General features: G+C 39.1%; 1 protein-coding gene across 1 annotated transcript in view; it reads right to left on the bottom strand.

The window, feature by feature from the left end:
- Window positions 1-1,636: 1,636 nt before the first annotated feature.
- LOC115212141 (elongation factor Tu) overlaps window positions 1,637-26,385 on the bottom strand; it is a 28,721-nt gene continuing 3,972 nt past the window's right edge. The window contains exons 2-12 of the mRNA XM_029780985.2: window positions 23,614-23,669; window positions 21,851-22,001; window positions 19,242-19,408; window positions 17,227-17,331; window positions 16,649-16,717; window positions 15,260-15,352; window positions 12,528-12,660; window positions 10,046-10,150; window positions 5,291-5,442; window positions 3,878-4,054; window positions 1,637-1,936 (exon numbers count right to left, since the gene is read on the bottom strand). Of these exons, the coding sequence (XP_029636845.1) occupies window positions 1,805-1,936; window positions 3,878-4,054; window positions 5,291-5,442; window positions 10,046-10,150; window positions 12,528-12,660; window positions 15,260-15,352; window positions 16,649-16,717; window positions 17,227-17,331; window positions 19,242-19,408; window positions 21,851-22,001; window positions 23,614-23,669 (1,340 nt within the window). The 3' untranslated portion in view covers window positions 1,637-1,804. The remainder of the gene's footprint in view (window positions 1,937-3,877; window positions 4,055-5,290; window positions 5,443-10,045; window positions 10,151-12,527; window positions 12,661-15,259; window positions 15,353-16,648; window positions 16,718-17,226; window positions 17,332-19,241; window positions 19,409-21,850; window positions 22,002-23,613; window positions 23,670-26,385) is intronic.

Genomic DNA, 26,385 nt, shown 5'->3' with positions numbered 1-26,385 from the left:
CCCAGTACGCAGCTGGTACTTAATTTATCAAGGATGAACGGCAAAGTCGACCTCGGTGAAATTTGAACTCAGAACATTAAGACAGATGAAATACCTATTTCTTTACTACCCACAAAGGGTTAAACATAGAGCAAACAAACGAGGACAGACAAACGGATTAAGTCGATTACATCGACCCCAGTGCGTAACTGGTACTTACTTTATCGACCCCGAAAGGATGAAAGTCAAAGTTGAACTCGGTGGAATTTGAACTCAGAACGTAAAGACAGACAAAATACCGCTAAGCATTTCACCCAGCGTGCTAACATTTCTGCCAGCTTGCTGCCTTATGTCTCTCTTATATTGAAAAACAGCATTATAAACACATTGTATATTCTCAAATATAGAAGATATTGGGCATTCCTTCGATATAACTCAACAAAATTGAAACATCTGACATTTGACTTCAGGTATTTCCGTGATAGTTGTCTGTGTGTGTGTGCTTGTTCTTGTCTGTGTCCGTTCTGTTTTTATGTGTTGTGAAATATAGATATAATGAAATTATGCCAGCAATGTCTCATTTTAAACTTGAAGAAAAAAAATCCATACAGCGACATGCAACCAAGAGAAAATCCCTCCATCAGGCATTTGCCATATTCTGAACCTTACATATTTGTTCTTACCTGCTTCATGCGTGTATGTAAAATCCGCAAGTTACCAAGCAGAAAACAGAATCAAAGTTTATGCATCAACAAGAATAAGCACGCACACACAACCCATTAGCTTTCGTCTTCCTCCCATTTCAGCAACTGTCATGGAAATACCCGAAGTCAAGTTATATCGAAGGAATGCCAGATATTATTCCATCAGAACCTCTATACTGTCACTGGACAAGCAGCAATTGCAGCTGATCCACAGCCTCTATTGTTGTTTGTTCCTTCTCAAGCCATAAGGTCCAGTTTCCCGGTTTCATTGGCATATAGGTTCTCCACCTGGATGGGACACTGGTCTGTCACAGGTGAGCTGCTAGATGTAAGAGGAAAGTTTGAGTAAGTTATGGTGAAAGAGTCAGCAGAAGTTTGCCATTACCTTCTGTTTTTGTCTTATTCGATCCTTATCAACAAAGAATAATTTTTACAATGTTAGCTGATGTAATGAATTCATCTCAAAGTAAATATACAAGATTGTACATTTACTGGAGAAGGAATATAAAATTTCTTTAGAGATTAAATAGTTTTTCGCCATTCTTTTTTTTAAGACAATAGGATGTAATTTTGAAGAAATTTGATTATTTCTGGCAAGTCAAATGATAGCCTAGAGTCAACTCCTGTTTAGCTCAAGTTATTGTTTCATCCCAAATCAGCTTGATCCAGATTAAAGTCATTCCAGTTGTGGCCATCCCATTTTTTAAAGGCATATTGTATTCAGAACTACACAATCTATCGTGACCTAATTATTTTCTGATTTTCTGAGACAGTAAGATGTGATTTGTGGGTGATTCAATTGCTGTTTCTAGCTGATCAAAAAACAACATAAAGACATTCTTATTGGCAAGGTTTTTAATTTAAAATAACGGATTCTGGTCAAGCTGGAACAAGAAACAAAGGAGCCAAAGAACATTATCATAATCATCATCAGAAATAAAAACAAAACATAGTTTATATAACTAGTTTATAGAAAAAATCAAACTTTATTGTAATGTTTAATGAATTTGGTGTACACTACACTGAAAAATGATATCCTAAACAGTTGTTATTTGAGTTGTCATCCATCTCCCCTCTTTGTATTTTGTAATGATTATCATCCACATTCGATCTTATAATGTTCATTTGTCTTTCTGCCGTACTTTCTTGTCCATTTCTGCTGGGTCATAATCAGCCAGAACATCACTGATTACGCCAAATCCAAGTGTCACTCCAGATGCTCTCAATGTGAAGCGTTGTCCTTTCTCAAGTGCCTAAAATAACAGCAAACAGGGATAGGGTGATGAGAAGAACAAGACGGAGTAGAAAAAGAAAAGGAGGAAATAGTGTTAGTACATTATACAAAAGAAAATATAAAAAAAGAGTAAATAACACATACATACATAAATAAACTATTTTCTCTTTTCCATTTCAAATTAATGGTAAGATTGATATAATGCTTATCATTTATATTAAAATTGTAACAATTTATTTTACACACATGCACATAACGATCATTTTTATTTTGTAAGTCCATTCTTTTAAGTCAGATGGAATTCGTTGAAGCAAATATTCTTGCTGTCAACTCTCATTTGTTTCCAAATTAAGTAATATTTCTTCATGGCTGGACATGTTTTTATAGAAAACTGTAAACAAATAACATGGCTTGTATGAGAGTAACACTCATGAAGAACTTTCTTCCAAATCCACTCATATAGCTTTGGTCAGCCTGGAGATACAGTAGAGGACAATTGTCCAGGGTACTACACAATGGGAATGAACCCCAAACCATGAGGTTATGTGATTAGGAAGTAAACTTCTCAACCACAAACTCATCTCTACCTATTTGATACACACACAAATATATTGAAGTAAATGGATCTCAGCGAATTTTGATTCACTGAGAGGTATCCAGCTGTATTGCCCTTGAGGCAAATTTAATGAAATAGAGAAATATTCAGTTGTTTGGTCAACAGGACAACCTGCTCATGGAATTAGTAATCCACAAATATGTATTTTGTAATGTAATTCTTCTCAGAGACATGTGGTAAAAACGGTACATGTGCATTCCTCTGTGTTTTGAGAAGTGTTCATTGTTGGAGTCCATCTCTTTGCCACTTTTCAGCAGAGTGTTAAGGTTGGGAAAGGATACAAATAACTCCTTTGTAGTGAACTTCCATACTTTCTCCTCACTTTGCTTGTTTGCCCATTCACATTCTTACCATATTTACAAGCCTCATATATATATATATATATGCAACTGGACAATTTTTCTGTGGAATTTGTTGAGGTAAATTTTCTATGGTCAGATGCCCTTCTTGTTGCCAGCCCTGTTAATCTTGATATGAGATCACCATGTTGCACACAGATGGTTGTGATGCATGTGCCTGGTGTACCCTCATCAGACGAGTAGTCATGGGTATACTGGGCTTTGTATATTTTACCCCAGTGTCACTTTGGTGGCATGCACTGCTCTCTCACTCAATAATAATAATAATAATCCTTTCTACTATAGGCATAGTGCCTGAAATTTTGGGGGAGGGGACTCATTGATTACATCAACTCCAGTACTCAACTGATACTTTATCGACCTGGAGTGGACGAAAGGTAAACTCAACCTCTGCAGAATTTGAACTCAGCATGTAAAGATGGATGAAATGCCGTTAAGCATTTTGCCCAGCATGCAAACAATTCTGCCAGTTTGTTGCCTTTAATAATAATCAGGCGACCTAGGTACAGCTTGTATAAATTAAAGCAAAGCCAAAACATAATAATAATAATAATAACAATAGGCACAGGAGTGGCTGTGTGGTAAGTAGCTTGTTTACCAACCACATGGTTCCGGGTTCAGTCCCACTGTGTGGCACCTTGGGCAAGTGTCTTCTACTATGGCCTCGGGCCGACCAATGCCTTGTGAGTGGATTTGGTAGACGGAAACTGAAAGAAGCCCGTCGTATATGTATGTATGTTTGTGTTTGTGCGTCTGTGTTTGTACCCCTAGCATTGCTTGACAACCGATGCTGGTGTGTTTATGTCCCCGTTACTTAGCGGTTCGGCAAAAGAGACCGATAGAATAAGTACTGGGCTTACAAAAGAATAAGTCCCTGGGTCAAATTGCTCGATTAAAGGTGGTGCTCCAGCATGGCCGCAGTCAAAATGACTGAAACAAGTAAAAGAGAGTAAAGAGTAATAAAAATAAAATAATAATAATTTACCATTTTTTTGAAGAGGTTGAAAACAACTTTCCCATCTTCACCAGGCATCATCATGTCTTTACCTTGGTCTAACAACATAAAACTTGGACAGTCCCAAGTTCGGCTGAAGATCTGTGTTTGGAAATAGTTTGTAAATGGTTTGGAACGCCCTCCTTCATCTTTTGTCAATAAATAGACCTAGAATGATAAATTTAAATAATAATAATAATAATAATAATAAATATTTACATAAAAGTACAGTATGCTAGATGATACACCACAAGGTTATAAATTTAACCCTTACTACAATCATTGTGTAATTAGCTACCAAAGAATTGCCACTCCAACAAGTAAACCATCACCTTTTTGGAAACAAATATATACGGTGCCACATAAAAGCACATGTGCCTCTGCATCGTAAAAGCATCCATGCCAGTGCCCTGTAAAAAGCACCCAGTACACTCTGTGGAGTGGCTGGTGTTAGGAAGGGCATCTGGTCATAGAAACCAAATCAAAACAGACAACTGGAACTGGGGAAGTTCCTCAGTTGGCCAGCTCCGGTCAAACCATCCAGCCTACGTCAGCATGGAAAGCGGATGCTAAATGATGATGATGATGATGGATAAGGAAGAGCGGTTGGCATGAAAAATTACAACACTTTGGTTATCTACCAAGTCTCTTAATTTCAGAACCTATCTTTTTATAATAATAATAAGAATAAGGAAAAGAAGAAGTAGTAGTGTGAAGGTGCATGGCTTAGTGGTTAGGGCATTTGTTTCATGATCGTAAGGTCATGAGGTCAATTCCCAGTGACATATTGTATCCTTGAGCGAGACACATTATTTCATGTTGCTCCAGTCTACTCATCTGGCAAAAATGAGTTGTACCTGTATTTCAAAGGGCCAGCCTTGTCACGTTCTGTGTCACACTGAATCTCCAAGCATTATCTTAAGGGTATGCATGTCCGTGGAGTGCTCAGCCACTTGCACATTAATTTCACGAGCAGGCTGTTCCCTCGATAGGATCAAACGTAACCCTCATTGTCATAACAAACAGAGTGCCAAGCAAGCACCTGTTGCTGATACAGACTCACACATAAGGAACCCATTCATTCTGCATTTGACAACAACAATGAGAACAACAGCAATAATTATTGTTTTTAATTTAGGCAAAAGGCCAGTAATTTTGAGAGTAGGTTGGGGTTAGACAATTATATCAACTCTAATACTTCACTGGTATCTGATAAGATAAAAAGCAAAAGTGACCTCAGCAGGATTTGAACTCAGAATGTAAAGAGTTGTAACTAAATACAGCAATGCATTTTGTCTGATGCTCTAATGATTCTGTTAATCCACAGCAGTAACAACACAAAAAAAAAAGACAAACAAAATAATCTCTCTTTTGAAAAATGAAGTGTATTTTTATAATTTTTACCTGGGCTTCAATTTTATTGTGCATGTTAACAGTATTAGGTTTGCAGAGGCACATGCCACGTCGAACATCATGACGCTTCACTCCACGAATTAATGCACCAAGCTGATCTCCAGCTTCACTTTTACCAAGAGTTTGATGGAACATCTCAATACCTGTGGAATATAAAGTAAAGAACATCATCAAAATGAAGTACATAGTGAACACTGTAGTCCTGAACACCTTTGATTATAACGAACATTTGTGAAAATAGCATTATTGGTTGGAAACCTGTAAAACAAGTAAGAGCTAGCAAAAGGAAAAGCACCTCAGACATGTTAGGATGGGAAAGATTACAGTGAAGTTTACCACCATCAATTCACTGCAAAAATATATCCATAGTATACTCTCTTTTCTCTCTCTTTTACTCTTTTACTTGTTTCAGTCATTTGACTGCGGCCATGCTGGAGCACCACCTTTAGTCGAGCAAATCGACCCCGGGACTTATTCTTTGTAAGCCCAGTACTTATTCTATCGGTCTCTTTTGCCGAACCACTAAGTGACAGGGACGTAAACACACCAGCATCGGTTGTCAAGCAATGCTAGGGGGACACACACAAACACACATATATATATATATATATATATATATATACATATATACGACAGGCTTCTTTCAGTTTCCGTCTACCAAATCCACTCACAAGGCATTGGTCGGCCCGGGGCTATAGCAGAAGACACTTGCCCAAGATGCCACGCAGTGGGACTGAACCTGGAACCATGTGGTTGGTTAGCAAGCTACTTACCACACAGCCACTCCTGAAAAAAATACAATAAACGGTGAATTGATGGACATGAATGGGAAAATGGAGTTAATTAAATAAATAGATTAATACTGCTGAACAAAAAGGGGAAAAAAACACTTTGTAAATTTGCTGTTAAAATGTAGGATATATTGCATTTTAAATAGGTTATTTGCACAAAATGCATCAGTGTCACCTTACTGGCACTTGTGCTGGTGGCACATTAAAAAACATTCGAGTGAGGTCGTTGCCAGCACCATTGGACTGGCTCCTGTGCAGGTGGCATGTAAAAAAAACCATTGGAGCATGGCCGTTGCCAGTACTGCCTGACTGGCCCTCGTGCTGGTGGCATGTAAAAACACCCACTACACTCTTGGAGTGGTTGGCGTTAGGAAGGGCATCCAGCTGTAGAAACTCTGCCAGATCAAATTGGAGCCTGGTGCAGCCATCTGGTTCGCCAGTCCTCAGTCAAATCGTCCAACCCATGCTAGCATGGAAAGCGGATGTTTAAATGATGATGATGAAGATTTCTTCCACATGCTCTTAACGACATTGAAAAAAGAGAAAATTGTGCTTTTCAAAGCTGCATATAAAATTTTATGAAGGAAAATGGAATCCTAAAAAAAATTTCCAGATATCCATCTTTCGGCCAGTATCTCAGATAAGACATGAAATTAAAATTGTATAGAATTTAGAAATATAGAATATGGATGGCAAATTTATTATGACTTTTTCTTCATTCTAAAAAGTTTGAAAAAGGATTCAAACTGTCAAGATGTATATTTAAATGGCGATGTACAAGAAGCTTTTTAAAGCTTACAAAGTTGTGCGTAAATATTTTACTTTTGTATTTGGGTTGCAAGATTCTTACTGTGAACTTGTGTTGAAACAGGTTTTTATTTTCTCTTGAGATGATCATGATGTCAATAATAAACACATGCACTGGTTCTATTTCACTTTATTATTATAATAACGCAAGTTCATGGTGGTTTCCTGCACCAGCTTCACATAGCAGCCCCAGCCCATCCAAAGCACCTTGGATCGCAGGACGGCCTGCTGTGCTTACCTTGGATCGTATGGCAACCTGCTGTGCTTGAGGAGACCTATTGAGTCAAGTACATCAACATCAAAATAAAAATCAAATGGAAACTGTAGTTGTGATACCCATGCCAGTGGCAAATAAGCACCGTCCAAACGTGGCCGATGCCAGTGCCACTTTGACCGGCTTCCGTGCTGGTGGCACGTAAAAAGCACCCACTACACTCATGGAGTGGTTGGTGTTATGAAGGGCATTTTGCTGTAGAAACACTGCCAGATCAGACTGGAGCCTGGTGTAGTCTCCTGGTTTCCAAAAACCCTGGTCGAACCGTCCAACCCATGCTAGCATGGAAAACAGACGTTAAACGATGATGATGATGATGACATTAAGGCGGCGAGCAGGAAGAATCCTTAGCATGCTGGACAAAATGCTTAGCTGTAATTTGGCTGTTGCTATGTTCTGAGTTCAAATTCCACCGAGGTAGACTTTGCCTTTCGTCCTTTCGAGGTCAATAAATTAAGTACCAGTTGAGTAGTCGGGTCAATGTAATCGACTATCACCCTTGCCCCAAATTTAAGACCTTGTGCCTTTAGTAGAAAGGATTATTATTATTATTATTATTATTAGTTGTGTAATTTGAGGGTACATTATTATTAGTGAATGCAGTGGAGAGGGAATATCATTGGTAAGGTCTTGAGCGGTAATGTAAGGCCTCTGACAAATCTAGCTGATTGACCAAACAATTAATCAACTGATTATTTAATTGGTTAAATTTTAATGAATTGATTAATAAAGGAAGTGAAATAGAAACAGTACATGTATTTATTATTAGCATATTGACCATCACAATATACAGTAAAATGGTTGCACATATCAAAATTAAACCATGGATAATCAGATTAGATAATATAGTTTCTATGTTAACATGGATATTAAAAATTAATTTTGTCACATTTGACAAAGCAGGTACAACATATTCTGAAATCCACAAGCTACTAGAGAACATACCAAGGATGTGACAAACCTATCCTAAAGACTAAAGTTCTACACTTTTAGAAAATTGGTTCTGCTGCAAATTCCTGGAGCTATAGTAAAAGACACTTGCCCAAGGTACCATGCAGTGGGACTGAACCCATAACCATGTAGTCAGGAAGTAAACTTCTAAATGACATAGCCAGTCTGTGCCTCTGTCAAGCCTACCTCTAAGTAAAAAAAATAAACTGCTTACTCTAGCAACCCATTACCAACAAAAACTTGATGTTTCCCTTCTATAGACTCCTGGTTTGAATTATATATGTAGTTGTTAAAAAAATTGTTTAAAGAAATCTACACTAGGCGTAGGAGTGGCTGTGTGGTAAGTAGCTTGCTTACCAACCACAAGGTTCTGGGTTCAGTCCCACTGCATGGGCAAGTGTCTTCTACTATAGCCTCAGTCCGACCAAAGCCTTGTGAGTGGATTTGGTAGACGGAAACTGAAAGAAGCCTGTCGTATATATGTATATGTGTGTGAGTATGTTTGTGTGCCCATGTTTGCCCCCCCCCAACATTGCTTGACAACCGATGCTAGTCTGTTTACGTCCCGTAACTTAGCGGTTCGGCAAAATAAGTACTAGGCTTACAATGAATAAGTCCTGGGGTCGATTTGCTCGAAAAAAAAGGTGGTGCTCCAGCATGGCCACAGTCAAATGACTGAAACAAGTAAAAGAGAGTAAAAAGAGAGAGACTACTATTGTAAATATGGAAAATTGGATATATAAAAACCGCTGAGAAAAAAAAACAACAAAACAATGTCTTATGGCATTTGAAAAGGATTTACTTTTTCTTACAGTAAAATGGACACTACTATATGTAATAAACAGAAACCACACCCTTAGTAATGAGATCAAAGATTATGTCAGCGCCGCCTCGACTGGCTTCTGTGCCGGTGGCACATAAAAAGCACCATCCGAACGTGGCTGATGCCAGCGCCGCCTTGGCTGGCTTCCGTGCCGGTGGCACGTTAAAAGCACCAACCGATCGTGGCCGATGCCAGACCCCCCCTGGCACCTGTGCAGGTGGCACGTAAAAAGCACCCACTACACTCGCGGAGTGGTTGGCGTAGGAAGGGCATCCAGCTGTAGAAACACTGCCAGATCGGACTGGAGCCTGGTGCAGCCCTGGCTTCCCAGACCCCGGTCAAACCGTCCAATCCGTGCTAGCGTGGAAAACGGACGTTAAATGATGATGATGATGATTGAATATGGTAGCAAAAGAAAAAGAAAAAAAAAGTGCAGGGGGGACAACCTGAGATCTAAATTAAACCTTGAGTTCAGACTGAATTCACATTCTCACAGCATTCTGTAATTAAAATTTGGGGGCTGTCCTTCCTGCAACCAAGCTTTATTTTATCAGGCTTAATTATGTAAATAAGGACTGATGTCATCACACAGTGTATAGTTTCAAATAATTAAAAAAATTCTTGATTTACTACATCAAATATGCTAACATTCACTTTACTATTAAGTTTTCATGCAGCAAGCATCCCTAGGAAATTTTGCTCCATCATTCTTTAATAAGTTAGCTTTCCAAAACAGAAAAAAATTGGTCAAAACTATTGTAATGGTCATAATTTATTTTTACTTTTACATCATCCTTTAGCATTTAAACTGACCATATCCAGCCCAAATATTTCTGCTACTGAAAGTGGTCAGATCTAGCCACCCACACGCACCCTATTCTAAAAAGAAACAATCACATCATAGAAGTCTTGATGCTATGAGATAATGCATGATTAATTCAAACCAACAGGAAGAAATAAGCATTACATTTGACAAAGTAATCTGAAAGCTAAAGGTTAAAAAATTAAGTGAAATCGTTTCTGTCCAACATTAAAACGAGGAACCTGTGAGACTTGAATCAAAAAGAACTTCAATCTTGAATTTTTAATTGGAAACTTACCTGTGACAGTTGATTTGATTTTCTTATCATAGCCAACAATTTCACACTCATCTCCTTTCTTCAACACACCTCTTTCCAATCGACCACTGACAACAGTACCACGACCTTGGAGACAAGTGAATAAATCAGATAAAATTCAAGTCTTAAATATTAAATTAACAATAATGAATTTATAGAATACTAGCAGTATCGCCCGGCGTTGCTCGGGTTTGTAAGGGAAATAACTATATAAGCATTTTTAGAGAGTTATAGCCAAAAAGTAGCAAAAAAATGCATTAAAGATGGAAAAAATATGATGGTAAATTTTTTTTTAAATCGTTGACTCATCGTAGACATTTTTAGAGAGTTACTTCCCTTATATAATAGCGAAAAAAATGCATTAAAATGGAAAAAATTATGGTAAATTTTTTTTTAAATCGTTGACTCATCGTAGACATTTTTAGAGAGTTACTTCCCTTATATAATAGCGAAAAAAATGCATTAAAATGGAAAAAATTATGGTAAATTTTTTTTTAAATCGTAGACTCATCGTAGACGTGCGCTAATACCCAAAAGGGCTCGATATGAATCACGACTATAAGATACCCAGTTTTGGTTAAACTGCACCACAAAATGTGGGAGTAGTTAGGAATCTAAATCGTAGGAGACAGACACACAACTTCACTTTTATATATAAAGATAGTGTTTAGGTGCCTTGCATATCATCAGATAAGGGTAAAAGACAGAAAACAGCATTAACCCATCAGCATAAAAACCAGCTATATCTGACCTCTCACACCTACCCTACAATTGTGGAGGGTACCTGTGGAAGGGGTAGACCCAGGAAGATATGGAATGAAGTAGTGAAAAAGGATCTTTGGATGCTGGGCCTCACTGAGGAAAATGACAAGGGGACAGGAGATGTCGTGATTTGCTGTACTTGATAAGATGCATCATGCAGGTTTGTCGTTCAGGTGTATTAGCGCATGTCTACGATGAGTCTACGATTAAAAAAAAAATTTACCATCAATTTTTCCCATTTTTAATGCATTTTTGGCATATATAAGGGAAGTAACTCTCTAAAAATTTATTATTAAATCTCAGAACGTAAATAGCTACAGTAACACCCCACCCTTTGTGGTTAGCCATATTGAGATGGCTATTATACTTTACATCTCTAAAAATGCTTATATAGTAATTTCCCTTATTAACCCGAGCAACGCCGGGCGATACTGCTAGTATCTGATAAAAATGTTATACTGGTTATTATAACACATTCAAAAACTTGACAAAGCAGAAAGCCTTAGAGGCTCTTTCAATATAATTACAGAAATGTCATTCCAGTCCTTATAACCAGTTTGTAGATAATGCTTCTTTAATAGTCCTAGCATTACCTTCAAAATCAGCAAGTTTCACTGCTGAGCAGAAGTTGCTACTTGTATTCATATATCGCCAACCCTACCTGGCTGGCATCTGCTCAAGCACAACTAACTTATGCCACAGCGATAAATTAGTTCTGCCATGTCTCAGGTGTATGCAGAGAACAGAGGTTAAAACAGAAAAAAGGAACAAGCAAAAAATCAAAAACATAAAGCAAAAAAGAATATAAGGTGGGTTAAGAGTAATAGTGGTGGATTGTGGGAAGTGTCAACTTTTTGAAGGATAGTGTCTTGATAGTTAACGACTGATCGGAGTAGTTCCAGGTTTCAACAATTCCAAATATAAAAAGACGTTTCCGAAAGTCAAGCATTGTGCTGCTTTTTGATTTTATAAGCATGGCTGTGGGATGTAGTGACACTAAATTCAAAATGATAGTGAAAAAAAAAAAGATAAAATTTCTCTTCTGAAGTCATGCCAACTAATAAGGGCTGGTTTCCATGGCGGATATATTCCCCACCTGGATGGGACGCCAGTCCATCGCAGAATACTCATTTTTGCCAACTGAGTGGACTGGAGCAACGTGAAATGAAGTGTTTTGCTCAAGAACACAGCATGTCACCAGGCCCAGGAATTGAAACCACAATCTTACGATCATGAGTTCAACACCCTATAACCACTAAGCCAGGCACCTATGATGGTAGAAAGATGGTATATACACTTGTGGGTCTCTACCCAGTGAATTGCAAGATGCTAAAAAAACTTCAGTTTGTCAATGCTCAGAAAGGCAAGATATACAAGATATCCGAAGTGGCTGACAGACTGTTTGTTTGGTTGCAAATTTCCGGATAGTTGTTTGAGAGTTTTAGTAGAATCTGATGCATGTAAAGAATTTTAATGTTATCAAATACTAAGTGGGGGACCTAGAGGTACTCTAACTCAATTATGTCCACCTTCAGTCTTCTTTGATACCTCATTGTACATTTTGTCATACATTGTGATTCTATGCTATGCAGCTGCTATCATAGATCTTACTAACTGCACAAAGGGTGCTCCACTTCCCTGCCTGATTTACTACCCACAAAAAAAAACAAAAACAAAGCAAAGAACTTTACACAGTACATACCTAGAATGGAGTATGTCCCTTCAATGGACATGTTGAAGGGTTTATCAAGATCTCTCTCAGGTGTTGGTAAATAAGAATCAACGGCATCAAGTAGTTCTTTAACTTTATTAGCTCCAATTTCAGGAGATTTGCCCTATAATAAGACAAACTCAGTTTAAAACATTACAATAAATAATGAATCAATGAGAGAGCCTGTATATGGCCATTCAACTTGCTAGAAACAGCAACCAAATATCTCTTAAATGATCCCTTCCTGCTACCACCATCCACTTTTCTATGCTTGCTTGCATGGATCAGATGGAATTAAATGAGAGATTTTCTACAGCTAAATTCTCTACCTGTCATCCACCTTCACCTGTTTCCATATCGGGTATTTCCCTATAGCCAGTCATGTTTCATACAAGACTGGAAATGAAGGACACTTGTCTGAAACGAATGTATGATGTCGAGACAAGGTGACATGAACACGCACACATACATATTTCTGTTTCATATCATCAACAACATTTAACACCTGTTTTCTATGCTGGTATGGGTTAGATGACTTGACAGAAGCTGGTAAGGCCAGAGGCTGCACCAGGCTCCATTGTCTGTTTTGACATGGTTTCTCAAGCTGGATGCCCTTCCTAATGTCAACCATTTTACCGAGTGTACTGGGTGCTTTTTACACAGCACCAGCACTGACAGGGTCACCAACACACACACACACACACACACACACAACAGGCCTCTTTCAGTTTTTGCTTACCAGAACAACTCACAAAGCTTCAGTCAGCCCAGGGATATAACATAAAAGACATGTCCCAAGTGCAATGCAGAAGGGTACTGAGGCTGAAGCCACAATGTTGGGAAGTAAACTTCTTTTATTCATTATATTGGCCATAAAGGCCTTACGCAGAAGGGAAGCTACGGGCTGGACATAGACATAATGTTATGAAATGACAAATGAAAATGATGATAAATGAGGGCAACAAGCAATGCCTGCCGATCGCTGCTTACCCGAGGACATCGCTCTTTTATATTACATTCACGAGGCTACAAACCTCTTACATTTTTCACAATTCAATACAAAATTCATTTACGAGGCAACAAGTAAATTTCTTTACCATGCAGCAATGACTGCCTGCAACATACAGCCACTACAGCTGTCACTCAGAACTGAGTATGATTTGATAGTATGTACCATGCTTTTGCTAACTGCTTTAGGTGCTCATGTAGCTACTGGGCAGAGACACAACCTTTCAGCCCTCCTACTCTTGACCCTGTGGAACATTGAAGATGTGACAGCTAGAGGGTGGAAAAGTTTTTATGGTACTTCGTTGATCTACATTTCAACATGAGCAATGTGAAACGAAGTGTCTTATAATCATCATCATCATTTAATGTCCGCTTTCCATGCTGGCACAGGTTGGATGGTTTGACAGGAACTGTCTAGGCAGAAGATGGCACCAGGTGTCAGTGTCTGTTTTGGCATGGCTTTTTACAGCTGGATGCCTTTCCAAACACCAACCACCCTGCAGAATGGACTGAGTGCTTTTTTATGCACCAGCACAGGTGAAGTCAGTTTCGGCATGGCTTTTTACAGCTGGATGCCCTTCCAAACACCAACCACCCTGGAGAATGGACTGAGTGCTTTTTTACACACCAGTACAGGTGAGGTCAGTTTTGGCATGGCTTTTTACAGCTGGATGCCCTTCCAAACACCAACTACCCTGCAGAATGGACTGAGTGCTTTTTTATGCACCAGCACAGGTGAAGTCAGTTTCGGCATGGCTTTTTACAGCTGGATGCCCTTCCAAACACCAACCACCCTGGAGAATGGACTGAGTGCTTTTTTACACACCAGTACAGGTGAGGTCAGTTTTGGCATGGCTTTTTACAGCTGGATGCCCTTCCAAACACCAACCACCCTGCAGAATGGACTGAGTGCTTTTTTACACCCCATACAGGTGAGGTCAGTTTTGGCATGGCTTTTTACAGCTGGATGCCCTTCCAAACACCAACCACCCTGGAGAATGGACTGAGTGCTTTTTTACACACCATACAGGTGAGTCAGTTTTGGCATGGCTTTTTACAGCTGGATGCCCTTCCAAACACCAACCACCCTGCAGAATGGACTGAGTGCTTTTTTACACACCAGTACAGGTGAGGTCAGTTTTGGCATGGCTTTTTACAGCTGGATGCCCTTCCAAACACCAACCACCCTGCAGAATGGACTGAGTGCTTTTTTACACACCAGTACAGGTGAGGTCAGTTTTGGCATGGCTTTTTACAGCTGGATGCCCTTCCAAACACCAACCACCCTGGAGAATGGACTGAGTGCTTTTTTACACACCAGTACAGGTGAGGTCAGTTTTGGCATGGCTTTTTACAGCTGGATGCCCTTCCAAACACCAACCACCCTGCAGAATGGACTGAATGCTTTTTTATGCACCAGCACAGGTGAGGTCAGTTTTGGCATGGCTTTTTACAGCTGGATGCCCTTCCAAACACCAACCACCCTGCAGAATGGACTGAATGCTTTTTTATGCACCAGCACAGGTGAAGTCAGTTTCAGCATGGTTTTTACAGCTGGATGCCCTTCCAAATGCCAACCACTATAATAATATAATAAAATCCATATAAAAAATGATACAAAAATGCTATCCTGTTTGATATACCCACAATGTAATATAAAATAGAGAGCAGATAGAAACTGAAGGTACACAGGAATGTTATGAATACAAACCTACCTCAATGGTAGAAAGAGCAGAACCAGTTATTACGGGAGTTTCATCACCATCAAATCCGAATTCACTCAGTAATTCACGAACTTCCATCTCTACCTACAGGTGTAGAAGGAAAACAATTACATAAATAAAAAAAAAACTAAAGAATCATGGTGACAGAAATTACTGGATAATCTTTTGACAGGTGTTGAACAGCAAATTAAACAAATATCAAAGGGTTAAATATTGACAGAGGCAGTGTGTGTGTGTGTGTGCATGCATGAAAGAAATAGAGGAGAGACTGAGCTGGAGATTTGACTGCTATTTTTTGTAGGTTGAGCAACAGTTTCCCCTGACAGGCTTGATCGTGAGCATGTTTACCTGAATGATTAAATGTCTTTCTTATCATAGACAGCTGAGATGGGTTAGACGACTTGAAAGAAGCTGGTAAGGCCAGAGGCTGCACCAGGCTCCATTATCTGTTTTGGCATGGTTTCTCTGGCTGGATGCCCTTCCTAATGTCAACCACTCTACAGAGTGTGCTGGGTGCATTTACGTGGCACCAGCACTGAGAGGGCCACCAACATATACACACACAAACAGGCAGATAAGACACATGAATATACCTTAACACTCACAAAGCTTTAGTTGGCCTAGCACTATAGAAGATAATTGCTCAAGGTGCAGTGCAATGGGACTGAAACGAAGACCACATGGTTGAGAAGCAAGCTTCTTAACCACAAGCCCATGCCTGCCTACTAACACACCTGATTTTCTTTTTCTTATTACTTCTATCAGAATATTATGGCATCAGTTGATAGGATGCTAGGTAACAAGTGGGAGGTTAGCAGATCATAGCTTGTCTCTCATACTGTGCCACATAAACAAAATACTTAATTTTTGACTGACTCAGTCACTGAGTCAATCAGATGTTGTTACCCATCACTGGTCACAATGCACTTTTGCATAGTTTTAGCCTTCAAATAACACCACCCTGCTGGCTAAGCGAGCAGGCCATCAATCCCCATTGATCGAAAGGGGACTGGAGCAATGTGAAATGAAGTGTTTTGCTCAAAAACACAATGCATCGCCCAGTCAGGGAACTGAACCCAGGATCTAGTGATTTTGAGTGCAATAGCCTAACCACTGGGCCATGCGCTTTGCATGTAGGGCTGTTAAACCAAAGCTGATTTGCATATAACAACACAACCAACAAGAGGGAGTCTCTATGCAGTTGAAAAACCTGCTTGAAATAGCAGCCAAATTTTACTCCCACCCCCACAAAATATATTAGTAAATATAATATTAGAAATACAAAGAAATGGGGTGGTTTCATCCAGAATGGCTTTGGTCAAGGCTGATTAAGAGCAAAACCACAAAAGCAACATGAATATATTTCAAAAAAATACTTACTAATTCCAACATTTCTTCATCTGCGGCATCAGCTTTGTTGATGAAGACAACCAGTTTGGTAATGCCAATCTGAAAGATTTAAGATAATTCTATCATTAAACTAAGATCATCACTAGTTAAAATGTTTTAAACAACACGCATACACAATTCTCGTTGTCGTTGCTGTCATCATCATTTTTATCATGCTGTCATGGGTTAGATGAGACTTCTTAAGGAAGATGGATGCTCCTTCTGATGCAGATCCTTATTTATTTTCAAGTAAAAGTAAATTATTCCAAGTTGAGAAGAGGAGGATGAAAGAGAGTATAGAACTGTAAAGAAATAGTCGGGACAGAGTGCTGAGGAAAGATAGAGGAAAGAAGTGAAAGAATATATTTAAATAAAATACTGGATTAATCCCACCCCCACAAAAAACCCCAATTGATTATGCCTAATAGGTGTCTCTTATAATAATCTTTATAGTTTTAATAGATTGGTGTAATGGAAAGGCAGAATTAAATTAATGGAAAACCAGAATAAAATATAAAAATTGCTACAAAAGACACATGCACATACAAACACAAACCTGAGCTACTAACCTGTTTGGCCAAAAGCAAATGTTCCCGTGTCTGCGGCATAGTACCATCCGTGGCAGCGACTACAAGGATAGCACCATCCATCTGAGCTGTGCCAGTTATCATGTTCTGTGGAAGAGGATTAGTAAAAAAAATGAACCAAACATTTGTGAGATATATGGCAATATGTAGGATTATACAATATGGCAATTATATACAAAATATAGCTACAACAACATAATCATTTAACGTCCGCCTTCCATGCTAGCATGGGTGGGACAGTTTCACAAGAGCCTGCACCAGGCGGTGAGCTGGCAGAAACGCTAGCACGCTGGGCGAAATGCTTAGCGGTATTTTGTCTGCCGCTACGTTCTGAGTTCAAATTCCGTCAAGGTCGACTTTGCCTTTCATCCTTTCGGAGGTTGATTAAATAAGTACCAGTTATGCACTGGAGTCAATATAATTGATTTAATCCATTTGTCTGTCCTTGTTTGTCCCCTCTATATTGAGCCCCTTGTGGGTAGTAAAGAAATAGGTATTTTGTCTGTCTTCATGTTCTGAGTTCAAATTTCGCCAAGGTCGACTTTGCCTTTCATCCTTTCGGGGTCGATAAATTAAGTACCAGTTACGCACTAGGGTCGATGTAATCAACTTAATCCCTTTGTTTGTCTCCTCTATGTTTAGCCCCTTGTGAGCAACAAAGAAATAAGAAGCCTGTACCAGACTTCTGTGACTGTTTTGGCAGGTTCTTTACAGCTGGATGCCCTTCCTAACACAGACCATTCAGTAGAGTGGACTTCGTGCTTTTTACATGGCACAAGCACAGGCGATGTCAGTTTTGGCAAGTTTTTGGATGCCTTTTTGAACACAAACCACTTTACAGTGTGAACTGAGTGCATTTAAGTGGCACCTGCACTGATAGGGTCATCAAGTACTTGCAAGACAAAAAAAAAGTTTATTAATTTAACTATTTAAAAAATTTCATCTTTTATTTTTATTAAAGTTATTCAATTTTCTTTGACATAATTAGGCAAAGAGTTGTGCCCATAACATTTTTCAAGGCAGGAGTCCTGACTCAGTTGCTAGCAACAGTTTGAACAATGTAAAAGGCAACCAAAGGCCAGGTGGTAGTGTTAAACAGAGTGATAGATCAAGAACAGTAAAAGTTTCAAATGGACTTCTATATTAAACATTAAATGCAGTAGATTTGGCTTTAGGTCTGTACATGCAGGACTGATCTGGCAGCCGAAGTTATAATCCTCACCAAGCTACATAACTCTGCTAGCTATAGCTTGGCAGACACGTCAAAAACAAACTCTATACGTAATTCATACAGGACAACAATTACATAATCTCTCTCTATATAAACGGCAGTTTGTCTGTGTGTGTTTCTGTGTGTCTGTTTGCTTGTACCCTCACCCTAACCACGGCTTTCAACCGATTCTGATGAAACTTGACGCACACATAGCCCAATGTCATAATTCAAAACTAACGCAGCGAAAATTTTGAAAAGTTCCCCCAGTTCTGAAAAAAATCGATAAATTCAACATGGGGTCGAGAATCAGAAACACAAACCACAGATTGTCTAGGGGACACAACTCAACCTTTTTTAACTCTCAAAAAAAAATTTACCATCATTTTTTTTCCATTTTTTTGCTATTTTTTGGCTATAACTCTCTAAAAATGCTTTATAGTTATTTCCCTTACAAACCTGAGCAACGCCGGGCGATACTGCTAGTATAATAATAAAAAAAAAAATGGTAAGTTGGCACCTGTGTCGGTGGTACATAAAAAACACCATCCGAGCGTGGCCGTTCGCCAGCCTTGTCTGGCACCTGTGTCGGTGGCACATAAAAAGCACCCACTACACTCACGGAGTGGTTGGCGTTAGGAAAGGCATCCAGATCTGACTGGCCTGGTGCAGCCTTCGGGCTTCCCAGACCCCAGTTGAACCGTCCAACCCATGCTAGCATGGAAAGCGGACGTTAAATGATGATGATGATTTGTAACAGCTGTCATAGAGTAAACTATATGCTTACCTTGATATAATCTGCATGGCCAGGACAGTCAACATGACCATAGTGACGGTTTTCTGTTTGGTATTCTATACAGGCTGCGTTAATGGTGATTCCTCGAGACTTCTCTTCAGGTGCATTATCAATTTCCTCATATTTCTTGAAAATAGCATTTTTGTCAACGGAAAGAACTAGAATATATTAAAAAAAGAAAAGAAAATACAGTTGTTTTTGATATGTGATAATGTTTATCATTTAAGAAAAATCAGGGTTCAGTGTACAGGACCCAAGATATCACTTTTTTCTTATACTGGGGGGAAGCACTCCGTCGGTTACGACGACGAGGGTTCCGGTTGATCCGATCAACGGAACAGCCTGCTCGTGAAATTAACGTGTAAGTGGCTGAGCACTCCACAGACACGTGTACCCTTAACATAGTTCCCGGGGATATTCAGCGTGACACAGAGAGTGACAAGGCCGGCCCTTTGAAATACAGGTACAACAGAAACAGGAAGTAAGAGTGAGAGAAAGTTGTGGTGAAAGAGTACAGCAGGGATCACCACCATCTCCTGCCGGAGCCTCGTGGAGCTTTAGGTGTTTTCGCTCAATAAACACTCACAACGCCCGGTCTGGGAATCGAAACCACGATCCTACGATTGCGAGTCCGCTGCCCTAACCACTGGGCCATTGCACCTCCTCATTCTTATACTAAAGCAACTGAGACTACCACTGTTTTTAAAATACATAGCTGCCTGTTTCAAAGAGTTCATATTTAAGTTAAAACCCCATCATCATAATTTTATTTGAGGAATTTTTAAACAAGAGTGCTTATCTGCACCAAAAGCCAATATGAGAATTTCTCTCATGGTGACAACTGCAGTATTGTGTGTTCTAGCATAACATAACTTTTTTAAGTGAGGATAAACATTACACAATCATCATCATCGTTTAGCGTCCGCTTTCCATGCTGGCATGGGTTGGACGGTGCAACTGGGGTCTGGGAAGCTATTTAATGATAAAGCTATTTAACTAAATCCCTCCAAACGTTCGATTATTTTCAAAATTAATTGAAGCATAAAGATAGTGTATTTGGCATATGGCTACAAAAAGGTTAGGTTAGCAATCAAAGCAGATGTAGTTGTATTGTTCTTTGTGGTCCTCCTGAGGTCCAGTGAACTGGTGCCCATCTTTGTATACAACATGAATGACAAGCCACAAACCAGTGGTTTCTTATTGTCTGTAAATCACACGTGGCTGTTGCCAGTGCCGCCCTGACTGGCTTCCGTGCCGGTGGCACGTAAAAAGCACCATCCGATCGTGGCCGTTGCCAGCCTCGCCTGGCCTCCGTGCTGGTGGCACGTAAAAAGCACCATCCGACCGTGGCCGTTTGCCAGACTTGTCTGGCACCTGTGCAGGTGGCACGTAAAAAGCACCCACTACACTCATGGAGTGGTTGGCGTTAGGAAGGGCATCCAGCCGTAGAAACATTGCCAGATCAGACTGGGCCTGGTGCAGCCTTCTGGCTTCCCAGACCCCAGTTGCACCGTCCAACCCATGCCAGCATGGAAAGCAGATGCTAAACGATGATGATGATGATATCATTAAATACTTCAATCACGTCTGACACAAGAACCTCCCAGCTACATTACTTGTTAAATGAATTCCATCCATTTGACAAAGTGGATATTTCCCATCAGGTCCTGCCTTCCATTACAATATATGCTGATAGATTATACAGTCATCATAATCTAATGTCCATATTTCCATGCTTGCATGGGTCAGACGGAATTTATTGAGACAGATTTTTTTACAGCTGGATGCCTTTTCTGTCACCAGCCCTTACCTACTCCCAAGTAAGGTAATATTTACCCCTGGCCAGATATGTTCTTCACAGAAGAGTGGAAACAGATAACATTGATTGTATAATGGTGATGCTCATTTACAAACAATATGTAAGGTCAAGACAAAGGCACACAAAAAACACACACGATGGGCTTGTTTCAATGTCTGTCAACCAAATTCACGCATGAGGTTTTAGCCAGCTCTGGGCTACAGTAGAAAACACTTGCTCAAGGCTCTGTACAGCAGGACTGAACTCAAAACCACATTGTTAAGCAAGCTTACCAAAATCTTACAACTTAAAATATAATATTTGCTATATACATTATACGAAAAAAAAGAATGAGACCAGTGTTCTTTTACTTGTTTCAGTCATTTGACTGCGGCCATGCCAGAGCACCGCCTTTAGTCAAGCAAATCGACCCTGGGACTTATTCTTCATAAGCCTACTACTTATTCTATTGGTCTCTTTTGCTGAACCGCTAAGTTACGGGGACATAAACACACCAGCATTGGTTGTCAAGCGATGCCGGGACGGGGACAAACAGACACACACACACACATATATATATACATATATACGACGGGCTTCTTTGTTTCTGTCTACCAAATCCACTCACAAAGCTTTGGTTGGCCCGAGGCTATAGTAGAAGACACTCGCCCAAGGTGCCATGCAGTGGGACTGAACCTGGAACCAAGCGGTTGTTAGGCAAGCTACTTACCACACAGCCATACCTGTGCCTGTGCAGAAAAAAAAAAAGAGAATGAATATAGAAATTTTTGGTTTATCTTACCTTTAGTAATGGCTGCAGTAAGAGTAGTTTTCCCATGATCAACATGACCAATTGTGCCAATATTCATGTGAGGTTTTGATCGAACAAATGTTTTTTTCAGACTCACAGGTTGAGCAAAGAAGCGAGCCGTCTGAGAGAACCATCGTTCATTCTGAAACAGAACAGAAACAAATTAAAAAACGAACAGGCATCAAAGTATGCATAGAGTTTGTAGAGCACAGACAAAATACCTTGCAGTATTGACACATCATTTTAAAAATTCTGAGTTAAAATCCTGTTGGACATCAATTTTTATCCCTCTGAGCCTATTGCTACTGTTTAACTCCAGGTCAAATTCGACTGATCAGAAGCTATGATCAAAATTATTCCCACCAGCCATAACCATCTCTTTATAAGGAATCATTCATTATCATTTTGAAATCCACTTTTCCATGCTCGCATGATTGAATGGGGTTTGTTGAGATGAATTTTCTACAGCTGCATGCCCTTCCTGTTGCCATCCTTCACTTGTTTCCAAAAAATATAATAATTCCCCATGACCAGACACGTTCTCATTATCTCATAGCTTTGAGATTTTGAAGATGTGATTGTATACTTTTAAAATGATGTTGTAGGGTAGTTGTGAGAAGTCAGATCTGGCCAGTTTGAACACAGAACAGGTAAAATATCTGGACAGTTTGAACATAGAACTGGTCAAATATTGGGTTGTCAGGAAAGTTCGTGCCAATTTATAGTAGCTTACCTTTCAACTTATTTTAGAACATAGTTGAGTCCATAAAATAGGATTTGACTACATCTCCATTTAGAGTACAGTTTAAGCTATCTTTTTTTGGAAGTAGGTTTATGTTCCTATAACCTGTGTTAATTCTGTAACCCTTTAAAATGGAAGATAAGAAAGTTCATTTTCAGCACTTGATGCTTTGGGAACCAGACAAAAATTGCTGCAGCTCGGCTGGGATGTGTTACCCCACCCTCCATATTCACTAGATATTGCTCCTTCGGATTTCCACTTATTCAGGTCTCTGCAGAATAGTCTTAATGGTAAAAATTTCAATTCCTTGGATGACATAAAAAGATACCTTAAGGAATTTTTTGCCATGAAACCACCTTAATTCTGGGAAGAGGGCATTTTCACATGAAAGGAAAAATGGAGACGCATTGTGCAACAAAATAGTTCATATTTGGTTGATTAAAAATGTAATGGCAAGTATTTATTGATCATTTTCTTTCCTTTAAAAATCAGCACAACCTTTCCGGACAACCTAATATTTGGGCCAGATGGCTGGTTTAAATGCCAAAGGGTTGAGACAGTAAGGTGTGATTTGAGGGAGATTTGGCAGCCCAGTTGTTTTATATGTGGTGAAATGTAAAAATGTGATACAGTGCACCATATACAATAAAAATATCACACGTAAACAAATAATAAATTGTGTTGTGCAGTGCTTGGTGTAGGGTGGTGAAAAATCATCATCATTTAATGTCCATTTTCCATGCTGGCATGGGTTGAACAGTTTGTCAGGATCTGATGAGACCAAGGACTACATAATGCTCCAGTGTCTACTTTGGCATGGTTTCTATGGCTGGATGCTTTTCTTTTGTATCACCAGCACCAGTGAGGATGACATATTGTATGGTGTAATGTGGAGAAATTACTACATGTAACCAATTGTATTAAATAGTATACAGGGTTAGGATTGTATATTTAAAATATTTTTTACTAATATTAATTAGAATTATCAAAATTATTTATAAAAGATACTGACCTGAGATTGTGCAGTAAAGCATTTTGCTGAGGGAAGATAGGTAGACTTAAAGGAGCCTAAAATATATAAAATAAAATTAAATATGAATAAACAAAGTTTGTTTAAATATAGGATCTTAAATATACAACTGTTAAATACAAAAACAAAACAGTATAACTGTTCTTTTCTTTCACTTGGTAGCTATTCAAAGATGACATCATTCTCATATTTGAAATCTGTCTTAGAATTTATTCTCATTCATCATTATTTGATTAATCCTATACCATTTAAACTGGCCCTATCCAGCCAAAATATCCTAGCTGTTTTATGTTCAAACGACCCAGATCTGGTATCACACACCAACCCTACAATGTCATTCTAAAAATTAAGTTACCCCATCAAAAGCTAAAAGCTAGAAGATAATGCATAATTAATTCAAAACAGTGTGAATAAATAAGCATTACAGTTGACAAGTGAAGGCGCGTGGCTTAGTGGTTAGGGCATTCAACTGACGATTGTAAGGTTGTAAGTTCGATTCCCGGCGATGCGTTGTGTCCTTGAGCAAGACACTTTATTTCACGTTGCTCCAGTTCACTCAGCTGGCAAAAATGAGTTGTACCTGTATTTCAAAGGACCGGCCTTGTCACACTCTGTGTCACGTTGAATCTCCCTGAGAATTACGTTAGGGGTACGCGTGTCTGTGGATTGCTCAGTCACTTGCACGTTAATTTCACGAGCTAGCTGTTCCGTTGATCGTATCAACTGGGACCCTCATCGTCGTAACCGACGGAGTGCTCCTATCCTATCCTATCCTACAGTTGACAGAATAATCTGAATGCTAAAGGGTTAAATAAGTGGTTCATAGATGATATTAAATCTTGAAGCCAAGTCTGTTTTGTCTTTTTTATTTCACATTTTCATCTCATGTTCTTTTAACCATCCTGGTGTGTGTGTCTCATAAATCATGAAAAAATATGTTGGAATGAAATTGGTGCAGTTAATATGGTATCTAAGAGTAAAACGGCAAGCTGGCAGAATCATTATTGTACTGGACAAAAATGCTTAGCGGCATTTCTCCTGACTTTACATCCTGAGTTCAAATTCTTCCAGGGTCGACTTTGCCTTTTATCCTTTTGCAATCGACAAAATAAGTAACAATTAAATACTTGTGTCAATTTAATCAACTTAGACCCTTCCTCAAACCTGCTGGGCTTGTGTCAAAATGTGAAACCAGTATGGTACTTAACAGTGTTTCAGGTTGATAGATGGTTTTGCACTGCAAAAAATGCCTAGTTTTGAAGGAAACCTTTAGCTTCATCCCCAATAACAATACACCCATACACAGAGATGTCGTCCTTTTCCAGTCCAACATGAAAAAATATCTGGCTATGGGGAAATATTACCTTGCCTGGAAACTATATCCACTAACACCAAACTCTCTGGTATTCCAAGCCAGTTAACTGACCAGAGCTACTCTAGTTCTATGCTGAGTACTTTCAACAGTTAATGCACTTCACCTCTGATCCAGCCAAACAGTTAGATGGATGACTGGTCACCCATATTAGGCATACCCCTCACACAAAATCTAAAATTAACTCACAAACTTCCAAGTAGTTCGCTCATAGCTGCACAATCAAAGAATCCTGCTTACAACAAAGGTGGAAGTCACTCAGTTAACCCCTTTCATACCAACACACCTGAGATCACCCTGTTTCTGTAACACAAACTTCATATTTTAAAGTGAGCTAAATTAAAACTTTCCAACCAAATTCCATGTCAATTTATGGCCTAAACTCTATCTTAATAACAACAAAATTATTTTACTGAATTCTGTATTATTTTAACCCTTTCGTTACCAACCCGGCTGAAACTGGCTCTGGCGTACAAATGTCTTGTTTTCATAAGTTTTCAATTAAAATCTTCCACCAAACGTTAGTCACAATTTATGTTCCCAACACAAGCTTAATGATAACTAAGTTATTTTACTAAATTCTTTGTCATATTTAAAGTAATTGAAAGAAACACTGAGCATCTCAAAATAAATACAGTAATGAAAGGGTTATAAGTTAATTGAAACAAAGCCTGTGTTTTCAACCAAAATATGGTAACAAAAGGGTTAACAGCTGAGATGCATTTACTCGTACACTACAACATCTGCTAAGTGAATATCTGAAGAGTAAAGGAGGTTTCCATTTGTTGCATGGTTAACAAATTAGTGCTGTGCCCTCTGCTTCCTAAGTGACTCCTTCAACTTTGCAGAACACTCCTACCTGTTGCCCCACAAACAAAAGGGCTCTTTAAAAAGTACTCCTGCAAACAAATACACTATATTTGCTGCTCTTTTTTTTTTAAATTTCACATTACATGCATAAAAACCTCCTGCTGCCCTCTCTCTGTTGTGATAGAACACTTCTTCAATAGTTTTGAAGCCCCACCTCTTACAGACTTTTAAAATTCCAGTACTTAAATCTGGTGACATGGAGTAAAAGGACTGATGGCAAAGCATATCAAGTAGATATTGCTAAGTCAAGTGGACTGAGACTATGTGGAACAAAGTGTTCTGCTCAGAAAAACAAAATCTCTGTAGTGAATTTGAACCCAGGACATATAAATAAATAAGAATATATTATTTACTTTTTCATTTGTTGAGGCAGATTTTCTATAGCCGGATGCCCTTTCTGTTGACAGCCCACACCTATTTCCAGGCAAGGTAATATTTCCCCCATCACTAAGTATGCTTTTCACAGAAAACTGGAAATGGACATCGTTTTGTGTGATAGTGTTGCTCTTTTA

The sequence above is a fragment of the Octopus sinensis genome, linkage group LG1 (assembly GCF_006345805.1).
Source record: "Octopus sinensis linkage group LG1, ASM634580v1, whole genome shotgun sequence".
Classification (NCBI taxonomy): domain Eukaryota; kingdom Metazoa; phylum Mollusca; class Cephalopoda; order Octopoda; family Octopodidae; genus Octopus; species Octopus sinensis.
This window is presented reverse-complemented; position numbering and strand designations above follow the sequence as displayed.